The sequence below is a fragment of the Thunnus maccoyii genome, chromosome 18 (genome assembly GCF_910596095.1).
Source record: "Thunnus maccoyii chromosome 18, fThuMac1.1, whole genome shotgun sequence".
In the NCBI taxonomy this organism is placed as follows: Eukaryota; Metazoa; Chordata; class Actinopteri; order Scombriformes; family Scombridae; genus Thunnus; species Thunnus maccoyii.
Window position 1 is genome coordinate 27,652,073 of NC_056550.1, and position 17,126 is coordinate 27,669,198.

General features: G+C 39.4%; 2 protein-coding genes across 5 annotated transcripts in view; both read left to right on the forward strand.

The window, feature by feature from the left end:
• Nucleotides 1-1,333: 1,333 nt before the first annotated feature.
• Nucleotides 1,334-9,622, forward strand: mfsd11 (major facilitator superfamily domain containing 11). 3 transcript variants are annotated; one of them, XM_042393319.1, is made up of 14 exons: nt 1,904-2,424; nt 3,084-3,238; nt 3,338-3,393; nt 3,701-3,808; nt 4,632-4,711; nt 4,801-4,897; nt 4,984-5,042; nt 5,142-5,289; nt 6,297-6,340; nt 7,066-7,131; nt 7,218-7,343; nt 7,464-7,638; nt 8,742-8,877; nt 8,967-9,622. In XM_042393319.1, the coding sequence occupies exons 2-14, from the start codon at nt 3,143-3,145 to the stop codon at nt 9,126-9,128; spliced, it is 1,353 nt and encodes a 450-aa protein (XP_042249253.1). In that variant the 5' UTR covers nt 1,904-2,424; nt 3,084-3,142; the 3' UTR covers nt 9,129-9,622. The 3 variants fall into 3 exon arrangements, with proteins under 3 accessions (XP_042249252.1, XP_042249251.1, XP_042249253.1); XM_042393318.1 differs by lacking the exon at nt 1,904-2,424 and adding an exon at nt 1,334-1,853 and having other exon boundaries at nt 7,218-7,638; XM_042393317.1 differs by having other exon boundaries at nt 1,899-2,424; nt 7,218-7,638.
• A 4,201-nt stretch (nt 9,623-13,823) lies between these two features.
• LOC121884450 (glutamine-rich protein 2) overlaps nt 13,824-17,126 on the forward strand; it is a 21,199-nt gene continuing 17,896 nt past the window's right edge. The window contains exon 1 of one of the 2 annotated variants that reach the window (XM_042393281.1): nt 13,824-14,532. In XM_042393281.1, coding sequence (XP_042249215.1) covers nt 14,140-14,532 — 393 coding nt within the window. In that variant the 5' untranslated portion in view covers nt 13,824-14,139. The remainder of the gene's footprint in view (nt 14,533-17,126) is intronic. The other variant, XM_042393280.1, reaches the window with a different exon arrangement.

A 17,126-nucleotide genomic window follows, 5' to 3' on the forward strand; every position in this document is an offset into this window, starting at 1 on the left:
TTCTTGCCAAAAGGCCTGTACCACAGACTGTATATAAATATTTGTATTTATATATTTATTATTTATATGGAATTATTTACAGTGCTAGAAAGTAACTAAGTACATTTACTCAAGTACTTTACTTAAGTATAGTTTTGAGGTACTTGTACTTTACTTGAGTATTTCCATGTGATGCTACTTTCTACATTTCAGAGGGAAATATTGTACTTTCTACTCCACTACATTTATTTGACAGCTTTAGTTACTTTTCAGATGAAGATTTAACACAATGGATAATATAACAAGCTTTTAAAATACAACACATTGTTAAAGATGAAACCAGTGGTTTCCAACCTTTTTGGCTTTTGACGTCTTACAAAAAGCAGTGTGTAGTCGGGGTCACATTTCACATGTCTATGAGTTGTTAACAGCTCCACCAAATAGTGATTTTTCCCTCTAAACTTCTCACATGCTTTCATTTCAATAAATGTTCAAATGATCCAATATTTCAGCAAAAATCAATGATTAGAGAAAAAGTCCAAAAACTGAAAACAGATTTGTGTATCAGAACTTTGTTTTTTCTTCTTTCCTCTCCCATTAATCATCTCACCACCCCTCAGATTTATCTGCTGACCCTTTGGAGGGGCCCGACCCCTAGGTTGGGAACCACTGGACTAAACTAGCTAACTGTATATAAAGTAGTGTAAACTAGCTCCACCTCCAGCAGCTACAACAGTAACATGCTGCTCTAACACTGATGCTTCACTATTAATAATCTAATGATTATTTATGTATCTTTATATACAGTCTATTGTCTGAACCACATCACAGTGGAAGAAAAGAAATGAGGAATATTTTCTTTCTGGTGGTCAAAAAGTACAAAGATCTGCAATGTTCACATATTGTGCAATAACTGAATTAACAGGATAAAAACAAAGTGGAATTTAATCTTTTATTTGATGTTTCATTGAGTTTTATTTTGGACATTGTTAATTTCTGGTACTTGTAGCAGTAAGTGTACTTCAAAATACTTAATAAATAGTATATTGTGCCATTTTTTAAAAACAAGAAACTCTCTCTTGTGAAGTTATAGATTGTGAAATTTGATTTAAAATTAGTTTCCTTTTAATGTCTGCCTTTGAGTGAAAATGTCCCGAAAGTTTCCACACATGAGCTTTATCTAGAAATTTAAACAAAATGGGTTTAATGTCCAGAATATAACTTCGTTATGACGTTTTTTTTCATTAGTTTTTTTTGTTGTTTAAGTCAGTGTTTCACAAACATTTTCATGTCAAGGACCCTAAACTGACACAAATTAGACCACAGACCCTCATCTGATAGGATTTTTGCTTTTAGATGTTTCATTACAGAAAGTGTATGAGTCTCATGACCAAATAGTCATTCTGTCACTATGTTACTTATGGATGGAATTACAGTGAAAATAAATTATTCCCCTTTTGCTGGAGACCCCCTGAAACCTCCTCAAGGACCTCTGGGGGTCCCTGGATCCCACTTTAGGGCTTTTCACACTACATATGCTTAGCCGGGGGTTAAGTGTTGACCCTGGGATATATTAACCCCTTTTCACACACACTGTTAACCCAGATTAACCTAAACCCAGATTAACCCTGCACATCTACCACTACTACTACAACTAGTACTCCACTGTTTACTTTAGCCCGCTTTCACACTTGTAGCCCAGTGTTGAGTCAGTTTTCAGGGGATAACTCTGTAAACTTGGGGCTAAGGCTGCTCTGGAGCAGGGCCAGCAAACCCCGGGCTAAAATCGGGGTTAGCCCACTTTGAAGCGTGCCAGGACTGTGTCAGTGTGAAAACTTTCTTATCCTGAGGCTAACAGCTCCCTTATCCCGGGGGTAAGGAAGTTATTTAAAAGCTTTTGGCCCTGGGCTAAGAGCCGTATGAGAAGCCTGTAAAAGCAGTGATTTAAAGTCATGATGATACAGACTCCGGTACAGCAAGAGGCCCTGATGCGCCTTTAAGGTCGGTTCGTAGTCCGCCAGTAAACCACAGAAGAAGAAGATGAATCACAGTAAACTAAACTGGATTGGTTTAAGCTGACTCGCTGCTGACGGAGCTCCTCCGCGCGCAGCGTTTGTAGATCTGCGGTTTTGTAGCTGAAGCATAGCTAGCTAGCAGCTAGCAGCTAGCTGGGTCACGACATTACAGTCAGCTGATTAATTCACATGACTTTCCCAGTTTCGGGCAGGTCCTGTTTACCGGCGCCGCGAAAGAGCTGCTGATAATCTGTTTTATACGACGGATTCAGTCATGCTGTATTTAGTTTGAGAACTACACAGAGAGGACAAATGGCTAAAGATATCGCAGGTTTAACAAAGAGCTAACTATGTCATTAATAGCACACTGAGACCGCGCAGCCGCAGAGAAGAGCAGCCAGAGGTTTAGCTAAACACTTCAACACTGTTGGTGAGTTGTTTTCTCTGTTAAACTAACAGTTGTTTTCTTCAGCTTTACGTGACATATATATAAATATACCTCTGTGTCATACAGTCAAGTAAAGTCAGCCAGAGTCTTTATTCTTTCCTTTTTAGAAATGAAGACAAACTCCCTTTAAAAAAAATAGTCAATTAAGGTTTCCTGTGCTTAGATGCAAAGATAATATCTGATATAATATACATTTATGTCTTATAGTAGTCAGAACGACCCACTTCATAATTCGGCATATAATAAATTAATCAAACAATACTTCTTTTAAAGCAATCTAACTTTGAGAAATGTAAGTTTCTGCGTTGTTCCGCCGCTGAGATGGGAGGCGGCGCGCAGTCTAAACATCTCTAAAAGTTCATATTTTATCGAAGTAAAGTAATTTGTATTTGGATCTATTGCAAGCCGAAGTGATCAATGAACCCTGGCAAGTCCAACATTTTATTAAACACACATGATTTGTCACAGACTTCAACTATGCGCGTGATTGTCATAAAACTACAGATTTCTGAATGGAGTTTGGTGTAAAAACAGAATACCAGCTGTTGTCTCACCAACAAGGAAGTGTTGCAGTGAGTACATTAATGTTGCTCGGATATAACACACTCTGCTGATTTCTTCTTCTGCTTTTTCATTCTCAGATGTGCTGGTGATTTATTTTCCATTCACTTCATCAAGAGATTTGCAAATAACCTCCAAAATGACTCCAGAGGGGAAGAGGCTGTTAAACATCATCATCCTCGGCTTCGGCTTCATGTTCATGTTTACTGCGTTTCAAACATGCGGTAATATAGAGGTGGGATGGTTTGACACATTCCAGATTGATCTCTCATAACTGAAGATGAGATAACTATGTCTTTCAGTCCTTAACAATCATCTTTCTTCATCTTCACAGCAAACTGTTATCAAGAGCTTCAACAGCACCGAGTTCCACGGCAGCGGATACACGAGGTAAACTGTTATGTTTTACATTTTATCTTTTATCTGATGCTCCAGCGCAGAATATTTGACTGAAGACTTTGCCACCATTGATGCAGACCTGGTGGCTGCTTCTATAATCAAATCCCAGGAGGATAATTAAATTTCAGCTAAACTATTTAAGGGAACAAAAGTTTTCTCAGTGTGCTCCAGTCAGGGCGGGTTTCAGGAAACATCACTTCTGTGTTACTTTTAAACTCGTTGTGAATCAGTGAAATCTTTGAAAGCAACAAGAATATGATGACTAAGCACCGACTGTCGTGCCGTCTGCCTCCCGCAGCATGGCCATCATCTACGGAGTTTTCTCTGCATCCAACCTGATCGCCCCGTCAGTGGTGGCCGTCATCGGACCGCAGCTGTCCATGTTTTTCAGCGGGCTTTTGTACAGGTGAGCTCACGACTCCCGCCTCAACTTCTGCTCACGATGATAATCCAGACTTCCTGTTTTTACACTACGTAGATTTATATTTGCTTACATATGACGGTAAACTTCCAGCATTCTTACTATATTTACACATTTAGCATAAAGATGACAAACAAAGAAATGAATTAATAACTGAAGGAGAGAAAGAAGATGGTAATAAATAAATATATATATGTATATGTATATATGAGAGAAAGAGACTGCTGCAACAATTAGTCAATTAATCACCAACTGTTTTCAAACCAATTAATCGTTTTGAGTCATTTTTTAAGGGAAAAAAAAAGCTGAAATTCTCTGATTCAGCTTCTGAAATGTGAATATTTTCTTGTTTCTTTAGTCTCTGTGACAGTAAACTGAATCTCTTTGGATTGTGGACAAAACAAGACATTTGAAGACGTCACTTTGATCAATTTTCTGACATTTTAAAGACCAAACAACTAATTGATTAATCAAAAAATAACTGTTAGTTTCATCCCTGAATATAAACATGATTTACCATCTAAAGTAAATCATCCTCTAAGTCATGTAGAGCTCTACATCTGCCTCCTCTCACAATAAATCACTATTATTATTTAGTTGTGGACGTCACATGTAACTCCTCCTTTTTTTAAAAAAAAATGCAGTTTACATTTGATTTCCAGTTTCTAAATGAAGGTTTTAACCAGTTTATTTCCTGTAGAGTCTGTCAGATACATTTAGGTTCAAGTACCTTCATATCATCATAACAGAAGATATAATTCTATATAATATAAACAGAATTCAGCCTGTTGTTGTCGTGTTTCTGCAGCGGTTACATCGCCATGTTCATCTATCCGTATACGTGGAGCTTCTACACGGCGTCTGTGCTGGTTGGAGTAGCAGCAGCAGGTAAACAGATGTTATTTCCAGCTGTGGATTCCATGTTTTTTCCTGCGTCTTGTGTGTTTTTTTTTGATGGTCTGCGTGTTTTGTTCCAGTCTTGTGGACCGCTCAGGGAAACGTGCTCGCCATCAACTCCACGGACGCCAACATCGGGAGAAACAGCGGCATATTCTGGGCGCTGCTGCAGTTCAGGTGAATCTTTTTGCCCTTTAACTCTGTTCTTTAGTAGAATTGTGCCGTTTGATGCGTTTGATTCGACGTCCTTTATGTCTCTGCAGCTTGTTCTTTGGGAATCTCTACATATACTGCGCCTGGCACGGACACGTTCACATAACAGGTAGGAAGAGACTTTAATATGTTTTATAAAGTCTGTTTATCGCTTCTCATCGACTCCAGTTCTGGTTTTAAAGAGTGTGACTCATGCTGTGTGTCTCAGACAAGGACCGTCAGACCGTCTTCATCTCTCTCACCGTTATCAGTCTGGTCGGCTGCTTCCTCTTCTTCCTCATCCGGAAGCCCGACGCTGAATCCGCTCCGTCGGAGACGTCGGAGTCGGAGTTCGCAGAGAGCAGCTCTGTAGTCAGGTGAGTCTGAGACTGAATGAGCTGCAACTATTCAGAGATTAGTTGCAAAACTATTTTAACAATCAAATAATTGTTTGGAGTCATTTTTAAGAAGAAAAAAAAAGTCAAATTTCTCTGATTCAGCTTCTTAAACGTGACTGTAAACGTGTCAGATATTCACTTGATGTGACCGACTCAGACTGCTGAAGACTGATAGAAGCTTCACACAGACTTTAAATGACAAAACTGTAGATTTTATCCTCCATCACTTCCATTGAAAGCACATTTGAAGGATCTTTGAATATCCAGTATGAACAGGAGGAATGATTACAGACACCTGACTGCTGGTTTAACACACTGGGAACACTGGGAACACTGGGAACACTGGGAACACTGGGAACTCGTCCTTTTAAACTACTGGAATTGTTTTCTTCTGTGTCGTGATAAATGATTTTAATTTTCTGTCTTTAGTGAAGTAACATGGGTTTTGAACGGTGCTCTTTAAATAATAACAACTCATTATAATTATTATTATTAATTTATTGTTCATCCAGCGTCGTTGTGCTTGAGCCTCTTTTCTTTCAATTCTTCATTAACTTGACATTTTTTTAATAAATTGCCTCCATAAATTATTAAAAGAACGTCTTTATATAATATATTTTTGAAGAGCCGGATGTTGGTCCTGCAGCAGAGGAGACAGATGACCTTTAACTGTAAATACTTCTCTACATGTCTCATTGAAACTGCTGTGATACGGTCGCCACGACGACCGATCCGGTTTAGAGATGAGCTGGAAAGCGAAACGCCGAGAAAAAAAAATATGAGCCTGTGAAAAGTCAAGAAGCCTTTTTTACACACACACACACACACACACACACACACACACACACACACACACACACACACGCTGGTTTGACTGGTGATGGAAGGTTCTCGTTATATCTGTAACATCGTTATTAATATATTCATTTAATCACCTCCGTCAGCAGGCGTCTCATCTCGCTGCTGTTTGTGCTTTTTCTTTGCAGCTCACCACAGTCGAGTCTCGGAGCTCAAGCGCTGGATGCTTTTGGTACGTTTATCACAACAACTGTTCACACTTAAAGCCTGTTAAGCTTTTATTATCTGTATATGAACATAATGTAGTTGTGAACTGATTTAATTGTTTATTAATGTGTGTCTATATTTCTTTCTTTCTTCAGTTTTAGATGTTTTTGTTGTTTTTATTGTTTTTTGGTGAAATGTCTTTTAAAACCTTTTTGGGTTTTTTAAATCTCATCATCATCATCATCATCATCATCATCATCATCATCATCATCCTTTTTTTACTCCTTTAATCCATTTTTGGGGTTTTGCGTCTTGTTATTTATGCAAATAAATAAAACAAACAAAAACAAAGCATACAGTAGAGCAGATAGATCTGGCAAAAAAACACCAAATATCTGATTCCAGCTTCTCAAATGTGTTTTATATCTTTATGAACTGAATATTTTTGGGTTTTTGGGACATTTGAAGACGTTATCTTGAGCTCTGGAAAACTAAAGGACAGTTTTTCATCACTTTTTATCCATTTTATAGACAAAAATATACATAAAATAAAGAAAATAATCATTAGCTGCAGCTCTAATCATCAACAATTATAATATTTACATTATTACAACAGTTTTACTTTGTCGTCATTCATTATCTGTTTTTACAGAGTTTTAGTTGATGACAAATACATTAATAAACACTTATAACTACATTATAAAGTCTTTCTATACTGATATAAATGCTGTGTGTGTTTCCTGTCTGCAGTCAAAGCCTGTAAACTCTTCGTCACTAAAGAGATGCTGCTGCTCAGCTTGTCCATTGCGTATTCAGGTGAGTTCAACGTGTTTGAGACGAAGGTTAAACTGATGATGATGATGTAACCAACGAGTCTGACTTCACGCCGTCTGTCCCGACAGGCTTGGAGCTCACCTTTTACAGCGGGGTGTACGGGACGTGTATCGGCGCCATGACGCAGTTCGGCAAAGACGCCAAGAGTCTGATCGGCATCTCCGGCATCTGCATCGGCTTAGGAGAGATCTTAGGTGAGTCTTCAGTCTCTTCTTCTTCTTCTTCTTCACCCTCGTTCATGATGCACGTTAAAAACACTGCAGAGAGAACCAGGAAGCAACCGTTTCTCTCTCTCCTCCTCTCTGTGCGATCAGGAGGAGGCGTGTTCGGGATGCTGAACAAGTGCAACAAGTTCGGGAGGAACCCGGTGGTGCTGCTGGGACTCATCGTACACTTTGTGGCTTTTTACTTGATCTTCCTGAACATCGCCAGCGACGCTCCTCTGGCTCCGGAGGAAGGAACCGACCTGCAGGCCTACATCACCCCCAGGTGTTTATATTTAAACTTCCTGTTTCACCTTTTACACACATACAGAAGATCAAAACTGAGACAACTGGGCTCATTAACTGTCTGCTGAACCGGATCACTGTGATCATGTGATCATTCTGAAGCAGGTTCTGCAGATATCAGACGTCACTTTTTTTAAATTTTTCAATGATTTCTACACAGATTTATGGAAATGAGTTTGTGATGAACACAGAGATAAAAATATGTTATCATATATGTTATATATGTTTATCATGTCTGTGTGTTCAGATTTGACTGAGTTATGATCCTGAGGTGGATTAATAAGAATAATAATAATAAAGTTTATTTATAAAGCACCTTTCGTAACATAAAATGCAGCTCAAAGTGCTTTACAGAAACAGGTATTAAAAACAAACAAAAACCAGATATTTAAAAATGATAAAATAAAGGAAAAAAATACAATAAACAATAAAAAAAAACTGAGGTAAAATCATCAGGAGATAATAAAGATAAAACAGAGTTAATTAACCCTTTAACATTCATCCTTTTTATAGAATTTTCACCCATTTGGCCAAATGGAAAAGCTTCCAACAGAAGAACTGTGAGGTCATGATGCATGTATCAGGCTTCACCTTCTAGTTTAGCATGTAGCTACAGACTAAACTACAGCAGTTCAGATAAGCCTCGTCTATCATGAATCATATTTGAATAACAATAATTAAGATGCTTTATGCAGAACACTGTAAACCTTCTACGTCTTCCAGACCTCCAGGTCCAACCTTACAGGAGTTTTTAGTTTGTGGCGTCTCTGAACGTCTCCAGTCGTCTCCAGTTGGCTAAATGATGCTGCTGCTTCCAGCTGGTTTAAGCAGGTCGCTGGTGGATGTTAAAAGGTTAAAAGCAAAACCATGAAAATAAGTTTTGAGCTGCTTCTTGATGTTTGTCTAACATGTGCTGCCTCACCGTACTTACTGATTGCTTCCATGAGCTCTCAGACTCTGCTGTAGCTCCAGCAAACAACAATAACTCACTTCCTGTTATGCAAAAAGTACAATTATACAAAAAAAGAAAAAATGGAGAGGTGTCCACATTTTTAACTGTGATGTTTGTGTGTTGGCGCTCAGCGTGGGCGTGGCGTTGCTCTGCAGCTTCCTGCTCGGTCTGGGCGACAGCTGCTTCAACACGCAGCTCCTCAGCATCATCGGCTTCATGTACCGAGACAACAGCGCCCCCGCCTTCGCCGTCTTCAAGTTCATCCAGGTGACCTTCACACTCACGTCGGAGATGTTTTGAGTGTTTATTTTGCTGTTTTTTTTCCACTATAACCGTGTGTTGTGTTTCCTCTCCAGTCCATCATGGCCGCTCTGGCCTTCTTCTACAGTAACTACCTGCTGCTGCACTGGCAGCTGCTCATACTGGTCCTGGTGGGTTTCCTGGGCTCCATGACCTTCTTCGTGGCCGAGTGGATGGCCGAGTCCAACCGGCGGGAATCAGACTACGACAGCATCTGATCTGTTTATAGTGAGGAGGAGGAGGAGGAGGAGGAGGAGGAAGAGGAGGAGGAGGAGGAGGGCACAGCTGGAGGTGTTTCGCTCTCCACAGCTGGAAAAAAAAAATCACCCAGGGACGATGAAAGCCACCGCAGCCTCGGCTGGCGGAGACTGGCGCTGTGGTATGTTTTGGTTTTTTTTAACGGAGCTGCGCGGTGGCGGCCGCAGGAGAGCTGAACGTTAACCTTCATCTCTCCACGTTTATCTTTTACTACATCGAAGGCACGAGGAGACGCCGTGTGCACGCCAGATATACCTCATCTTTGGTTCACTCCCGGCCTCGCAGTTATTATTTCGTGCACACGGGGTTTTTCAAATTAATACAACAAAATCATGAAAATATATAACCAGCCGTCACAGAGGCATGATGGGTAAAGATCTGTTAATTAAACGAAAAAGCACTTTTGACTCTTTGACCTTTCAACACTTGTATAAAGAGGCTCTGAGGAATCACACTGACTGAATCATCTGTAGCTTAGAATGCAAACATTTCCACAACTTCCTGTTTTCTTTTTTTTTTTTTTTTGGTGCAGCTGCTTCTGCTGCGTTCACTGACTCAGAGGAAAAGTCTGGTCATCTTCTATATTTTTCTTGTTTTCAATAAATCCCATGAAAAAAACCCACTTTGACTCAACCACACACACACACACACACACACACACACACACACACACACACACACACACACACACACACACACACACCATCCCGCTGCCAGTAATACTCACCAGAGCAACCAAATGTGGATTCATCCGCCGCTGAAAGTAGTCCCACAAACGCACTGTTTCCTCTCCAGCTGTTTCAGGAAGTCACTGAACCTTTTTTTAAACATGAAACTTGAGCGATTTATTTAAAGATTCAGAGACGATGTTGTTGAAAGACAAACTGATACTCTGCTGGTTTTGGGCTTTTCATGGGATTTGTTGACAATAAGACAAATATAGAACGATGTGTCAACTAGAGCTGCAACATTTAGTCGACTAATCAATTAGCTGATCAACAGAAAATGAAGCAGCAACTATTTTAATCATCAATTAATTCATTTTTAAGCAAAAATGCCAAAAATGTGATGCTTTTCCTGGTCTTACATCACAGATAATCTGATATATTTGGACTGTTGGTTGGAGAAAATCAGACGTTTTTCACAGTTTTGATGTTTTTTTTTTTTACTAAAATGATTAATCAATAATGAAAATACTGGTTAGTTGCAGCTGTAGTTCCAGTCTGATCCTTTTAAAACTCTTCTCTCCTCTCATACGCACAAATTCAACCTCGACTGCGATGAAATACTGACACAGCCGCTGCTGCCGCCGCCGCCGCAGCGCTCCGAGCGTCTGTCATTACATCGTCGTTCTTCACCGTCAGTGATTTATTTCCTGAATCAGTCAAACGCCGTCGTTCTCCTCGCTCATAGAGTTCAGCTGCAGTCACGAGGCGACGATCACAACCGTAGATTTAACTTTTACGACTGATTATCTGCAAGTTTCCCAGCGAAGGAGTTTCACGGAAGAACGGCGAAGCGGTTAAAAGGGAAACGTTATCGAGAAACTGAACCGACTTTTGTCATTTTTGTTTGTGAGTGTTTCTGTTTTCATCCTCGTTCTTCTGTCATGCTGTTGTTTTTTTTTTTTACACTAAGTGCTACATAATTAGTTTAGTTGTAATGAGATCCAGGTCGTCATGTGACTCTGCATTCCAGGAAACTAATTACAAGTGACTGACTTCATTTGATTGGGATGAAATCAGCCGAAGCTGCTTCGGTTTGTGCTTTTTCTTTTTCTTTCACCAACTAACATTCATTAGAGGTAAAAGATGATAAATTAGGAAGAATTTCAAGTTTTTTTTTTCCACTTTGACAAGATACAGTTTGTAGTTTCTCTAGTTGCTCCATCGCTTTGGTTCAGAGTGAAATATCTCCTCAATTATTAGATGAATTTCCATAAAATTTATATAATAATCAACATCCATGTTCCCCGCAGGCTGTATTGTAATAACTGGTAATATTAAAAAATCTCACTAGTAACTTAAAGGAGCACTGCAGGGATTCTTGTTAGTACACATTTATAAATTTAGGGGATTCACAAGAGGGAAAAAAAAGGTCAAAATTGAACCAGCGGAGACATCCTGACGTTTTAGTCCCTCCAGTATGAGCTAAGATCCAAAAATGCTGGTTCCTACAATTCCCATAATGCAACTGGATAGTGTTGTTTGTTAAACACTCCCTGTGTTTGTAACGCAGACTTTCTGTTAAAGGTTTAATTGGTTAACAGTAAAGGTTTTGACCACTAGTAGTAAAGATGAAGAAGAAGAAAAATAATTGGCTGTTTGACAGACCTGGAGGATTCACATGATCACAATAAGAAAACGTTTTGGTGAGAAACACTAAGAAACTTTATTTAGTTGACAAGAAAACTGCACATGGCTCCTTTTTAAAGACATCAAGTCGAAGCTGAGATAACCCTGATGACATCACTGTGACATCATCCAAAAAAAAAAAGCATCTGAATGAGATGGAGCATGACTTACACTTCCTGAAGATATAATCATCTCTGATCTTTATCACGAATAAATCCTCCTCAAAGCTGAGAGTCTTCTTCAGTCTTCAGTGACGTCGTCGGTACAAACACGTCACACTGTAAACAGCTGATTCAACTGACTTTAAATGGGTCAAACTGGCAAAAAAATGTAAACAAATGTAGGCAACATGGTTGACATCCCCCAAAGCATTATGGGAACTGTAGTTCCACAGCTGAGAGCATGATTATCCCCCAAATTTAAGTCAGACGAGAAACAAAGAAGAATAATAGGAGTGACACAATTCATATGAACTTTTTTTCTGTATTTTTATAACTGAAGCTCAGAATACTTTATTCCTGGACACTGACTCTCTCCTCTCTGTTTCCACAGTAACAGTAACCATGACAAGTAAAGTCCTCTTGATTTGGTGGAGTAAACCTTTTAACATATTGACGTCTCTTCTTGCACATCCTCAAACCATAAATATATATATATATATAATACTAACACACACAAACGTCTCATCACTGTAATGCCAAATATCTGTAATTTGACGCCTCCCTCTGGTCGTCTCGTAGGATCAGAAACAAACTTTGGACCTCAACTTTTATCCATTTTCGGTGTGTTTACGATGAGCCGCTAGCGTGGCTGTCGACTCTCAGTCTTGTTCTTTTCTTTTTCATTTCCAGCCTTGTTGTTATTGATTCCCTTCACGTCGTCACTCATTTTAAACTGATGCCAAACCAACACAGTGCTACTACGGGCCTTAAGACACGTTGTGTTTTCAGACAGCTGTTTGTAATGTCGAGGTGGGAAAGGGCAGCAAATATAGAACTATATCTTAGATGCTGTAGTTTTCTATTTGTGTTGAAAAGTGTCAATTAATGAATTAAATTCTCTCGTTAATTTATTGCTGAATTAAACATGAAGGGGGGGGTTTGGTTGGTCAAATTTGTTTCATGTTGCGACTGCAATGGATGCAATCTATCTCAAGGATATTAAGGGAAATGCATGTGTACTATGAAGGTGATTTTATACTTGAATGTAGTAATTGAGAATGGCACCTGAACTTTCGCTTGCTTGTTTTTATTATCAATAAAATGTTATTTTGAACAGTTGTAGTGTGATTCACATGAATGAACAGAAAACTGTATGATATATTATGGGTAATGTGAAAAGAGCTGTGGTCAACAGGAACGTACTGGAGGATAAATTGATCTTTAATTGGGTTATTTTATTTGATTGACTTGTTGACATTAATGTAGTTTTATTTGCTGTTAAAATGTGACAAAACTGAACAGGAGCAACTACAACCTCCAACAACCTCAATCATTGTGTTTAGATGTTAACAAACATATTATGAGGCTGTGAAAACATCCAAATACTCAAATCTGAAATCACTCTTGTCCAAACAATTTCTTTTTAATTGATGTTCAAGAAGCGTATATAGACACATACAAATACGCATGAATACACAAATAAAATAAAATAAACTTAATTAATGAAATTAATTCAAAACATTTTTAAATTTTTTTAGAGACATTAGTTAATATTTGTAAAGATCCAACTTTTTTGATCATTTGGTTTTGGTTTGAGCATTTCAATAATGCAATAAACATCAATAATATTAAAATACATATTTTAAGTAATTATTGAAACAAATGAATAACGCGTCCTGCTACTTGGCGATTTAGTTTTGATAATGAAACATATTTTATTGTCTCTATTGTCATAAAAATAGAAGAATATAAGGACTTTTTAAAAATTTATAATATGAGATCTGGTATTTTTTTACCGCTCCGTGAACGCAGCATGAGCGCCGCTTGTTGCCTAGCAACCGGGACGCTGCGAGTTAAGTCCAACGTGGGAACCCGCGCGGAGGGAACAGCGTCAAGTCAGAGAGACTCAAAACGACGACATCCGGTCAGAAACTTAGAAATAAAAGCCCTACTGGCGAACAGAGGCGAAGGTCATTGTAAGAATGTCACAGTGGAACATAAAAAGTGGGGAAATACTGAGCATAATTATGTTAAGAGTGAAACAACTTAATTGCCTTTACTTTAAATAAACGCTGCTGTTCGTCAGAATGTTTTTTCTTCGTTACGGCTTCACTTTGAAGGGCGACTGTCGTTTTCCGGTGAATCTGTCGAGCTTGACGCGCTGCTTCAGCCGAGGCTGCTGTTTTCTCTTGAACATCGTTAACAACCTCCGAGATTCCTGCCGGTGTGATGCTGGGCCCTTCTCACATCAGAGAAAGTGTTTTTTATTATAGTTTTTTAAACTTTATACAATATATTTCTGTTTCTAATCAACACGAGGGTCATTACGAGCGGAATTTGTTTGCTAAAATGTAGAAGTGGCGGTGATATTTTAAGTGTGATAAGCTAGCAAACGTTAGCTTAACTTTAATCAACGGTTAAACGGACAGAGCTGCGGGTCTTCATATAAAACCAACATGTCGGAGGAGAGCATCAGCTTGTATGAGCTCTTAAACTTATCCATCGGGACTCCCCAGACGGGAGCTGTGAACTTCAGCGCCCTCCACGAACTGCTCCACGCCGTGTTGAAGCAGCTGGGTCTCCGGGAGATGAAGATCCGGTGGAAGGAGCTTCCTCCCGGGCTCGGCGGCCGCGGGCACCCGGAGCCTCTGATGGAGGTCTCCGGTACCGAGCAGGACAGCGACACCGAGGAGAAGCTGCACCGCGCACAGAGGGGCATGTCCGCGGCGGAGCGGGAGGCTCAGCCCGGTACCGAGCTGCTGGAGCGGACCCCGTCCTCCGGCACCGCGGCGGACGGTCAGCGGAGGCTCCAGACCCGCATCCAGAGCTGCGAGGACGGCATGTCCAAGGTGAGAACTCCTTCAGTCACTTCTATCAAATGAAACAACATTTATTTTTAATATTTACTGAACCAAAAGTAATAAACTCTATAATATGAATTTTAACCAAAAGTTCCAAACAAGATTTTCTTTTAAATATTAAAGGACGAGTTTACAGAAAACAAACGATCCTTCAATCTCCACATTTTCTTTATCCTGATAATGTAACTTATATATTATTATTATCACATTCCAGTGGTTACTGTTAATAAGTACATTAGTATTTTCATTTTATGCTACTTTATAGGCAAGACAAGTTTAAAAAAAATACTTCACATAAAACACATAAAAGGCTTGAAGACAACATGTAAAAGAAACAAACGTTCAAATAGAATTTAATAATAAACTGACACATTTCATTACAAGTGAGCTCAATGTGCTTTACATTGAAAAACAACATATATAAATATTAACATGAGAACATAAAGCAATATAAATATTAGAATATAAGCATGAAGCATCCACCCAACGTACATTAAACACACAGCAATTAAAAAAACCCAAAAATATCAACACAGTCAAATAGAAACAACTGTTTAGAATAAGACTTTAGTCTTGATTTAAAGAACTGAGAGTTACAGCAGACCTGCAGTTTTCTGGGAGTTTGTTCAGATATGTGGAGCATAAAAACTGAACTCTGAGGACAGAAAACAGACCTGATCCAGACCTGATCCAGACCTGATCCAGACCACCTGAGAGGTCTGGATGTTTCATAACGTAGCAGCAGTATTTTAAACAGACATGAAGTAAAGATCTGAGACCTGGACTGATATGATCCACTTTCTGAGTCTTAGTGAGAAAATATTTATATTTTTATACATTTTGAAGGCAAATATTGTACTTTTTTAATCCACTACATTTATCTGATAGATTCAGATTATTAATACAAAATGAATGAATAAATTCTATTTTCATAGATTCAGCTACCTGGCAGTGTATAAGTGTTCATGTTTAAATGATGTTTACACATGAATGTGTTTATAATTATAATCCAGTAATATGATAAAAATGATCCTGATTATATTATATTATATTATATTATATTATATTATATTATATTATATTATATTATATTATATTTAAATCTCCACCTTTTCTTTTCCAAAATATAAAATAATATAAAGTAAATCAAACTTGTGTGGTGACAGATGAAACTTAATCCTAATAATTTATTATCATCATCACGTTCCACCAAACCATTCATTGATTAATTCATTGATTAATTGATAATGAACATAACTGTTAGTTAGATCTCCAGTGTTTGATGGTTCAGGTGTGTTGCACTAGAGGCCACGCCCCAGGAAGTGATGTCACAACAGGTGTTTTTCCCTTGGCTGCCGGTGGAGGACGCCTGCTGTGACATCACCGATCAGACGCCGCCGACACGCTTCAGTCCCGACAGAACGGAGCGGCAGCGATGATTTATACGATCGATACGACTCGTCCTGATCGCTGACGATCACATGACCGACCAGCGTAGCTGAGCAGGAAGGAGTTCTACTGCTGACGTCACATTAGAGACCACACTGACTGTGGGTTTGCTGATTTATGAGTTTTAATATAAAAATGTTACAACTGACAGATTTTAGTAGGAATTTATTGTTAAAAATGAGATTTGTGGAGCGTCGCTGTAGCTTGTTTCCTGTCTGTCTCCTCGCCTATCTGACGTTTCTCTCATCAAGTCTTTTACTGACGGATCCACACAAAGAATTGGAGGGAAAATTCAGTTTGTAGAAGCTTGAACATAAATTGTTGAGTAATACTGAGGAGACGCTTCAACATCTGATCAATCAGACGTCACGTTTGCAGGAAAATTCATAATGAAAACATCATATTTTGGATACAAACGTTTCATCATTCTAATCATAATTTGTCCAAACTCAACATCTCCAGAGACGGTTTCTTCTTCACTGTTTACTTTATGTTACAACTAGATCAAAAACGTCTTCCACCGTCTCCATGGGTCACATGACCCTCTCCCACGACAGTAGCTGCTCTTCTTCTTCTCTTGCATCTCTGGCGGGGCGGCGGTGAACATGTCAGTGTAGTATTAAGCCGTTGATGACAGAGCAGAGCACAATAGGAGATCATCTCAAATGACCTCAGCGTGTCTGCGTTCAGGTTTCTGAGCAGAAGACAGAAGCTGAACTTCAGCATCGTCTCAAACAGACGAAGCAGGTTGAGACGCAGCGAAGGAGAGACAAACCTTTGATTATTGCGAGATGCGTTGAATAAAAATGGAGGAGTTTTTGTTATCAACCCCCCCCCCCTCGTCTGTGTGATGGGGGGTAATTAGTCCCCCGCTGAGATGACTGGCTGTCAGCGTCTGAATGGCTGTCAGGTGAAAAGCGGGACGTCGGGCAGCTGCAGGTGATGCTGCGTCTTTCACAAGCCCGTCTGAATCATTCATGTCCTGTGTGGGCAAAGCTCGGGTCAGCTGCCATATCCGCTGACTTAACCGTGACCAGGTGACCCGGCCTGCCCCCCCAACCCCCCCCTCCTCCTCCCCCCCGTCCCATCAGGGCACAGTGGTTTAGCCAGTAAACGCCACATGTCATGGAGAT

Excerpts from the sequence above, each read along its gene's own strand:
- mfsd11 (XM_042393318.1), top strand. The coding sequence starts at position 3,143 with ATGACTCCAGAGGGGAAGAGGCTGTTAAACATCATCATCCTCGGCTTC. Across the intron at positions 4,898-4,983 it reads TGGGCGCTGCTGCAGTTCAG|CTTGTTCTTTGGGAATCTCT; the intron begins GTGAATCTTTTT and ends ATGTCTCTGCAG. Across the intron at positions 6,341-7,065 it reads TCAAGCGCTGGATGCTTTTG|TCAAAGCCTGTAAACTCTTC; the intron begins GTACGTTTATCA and ends TCCTGTCTGCAG.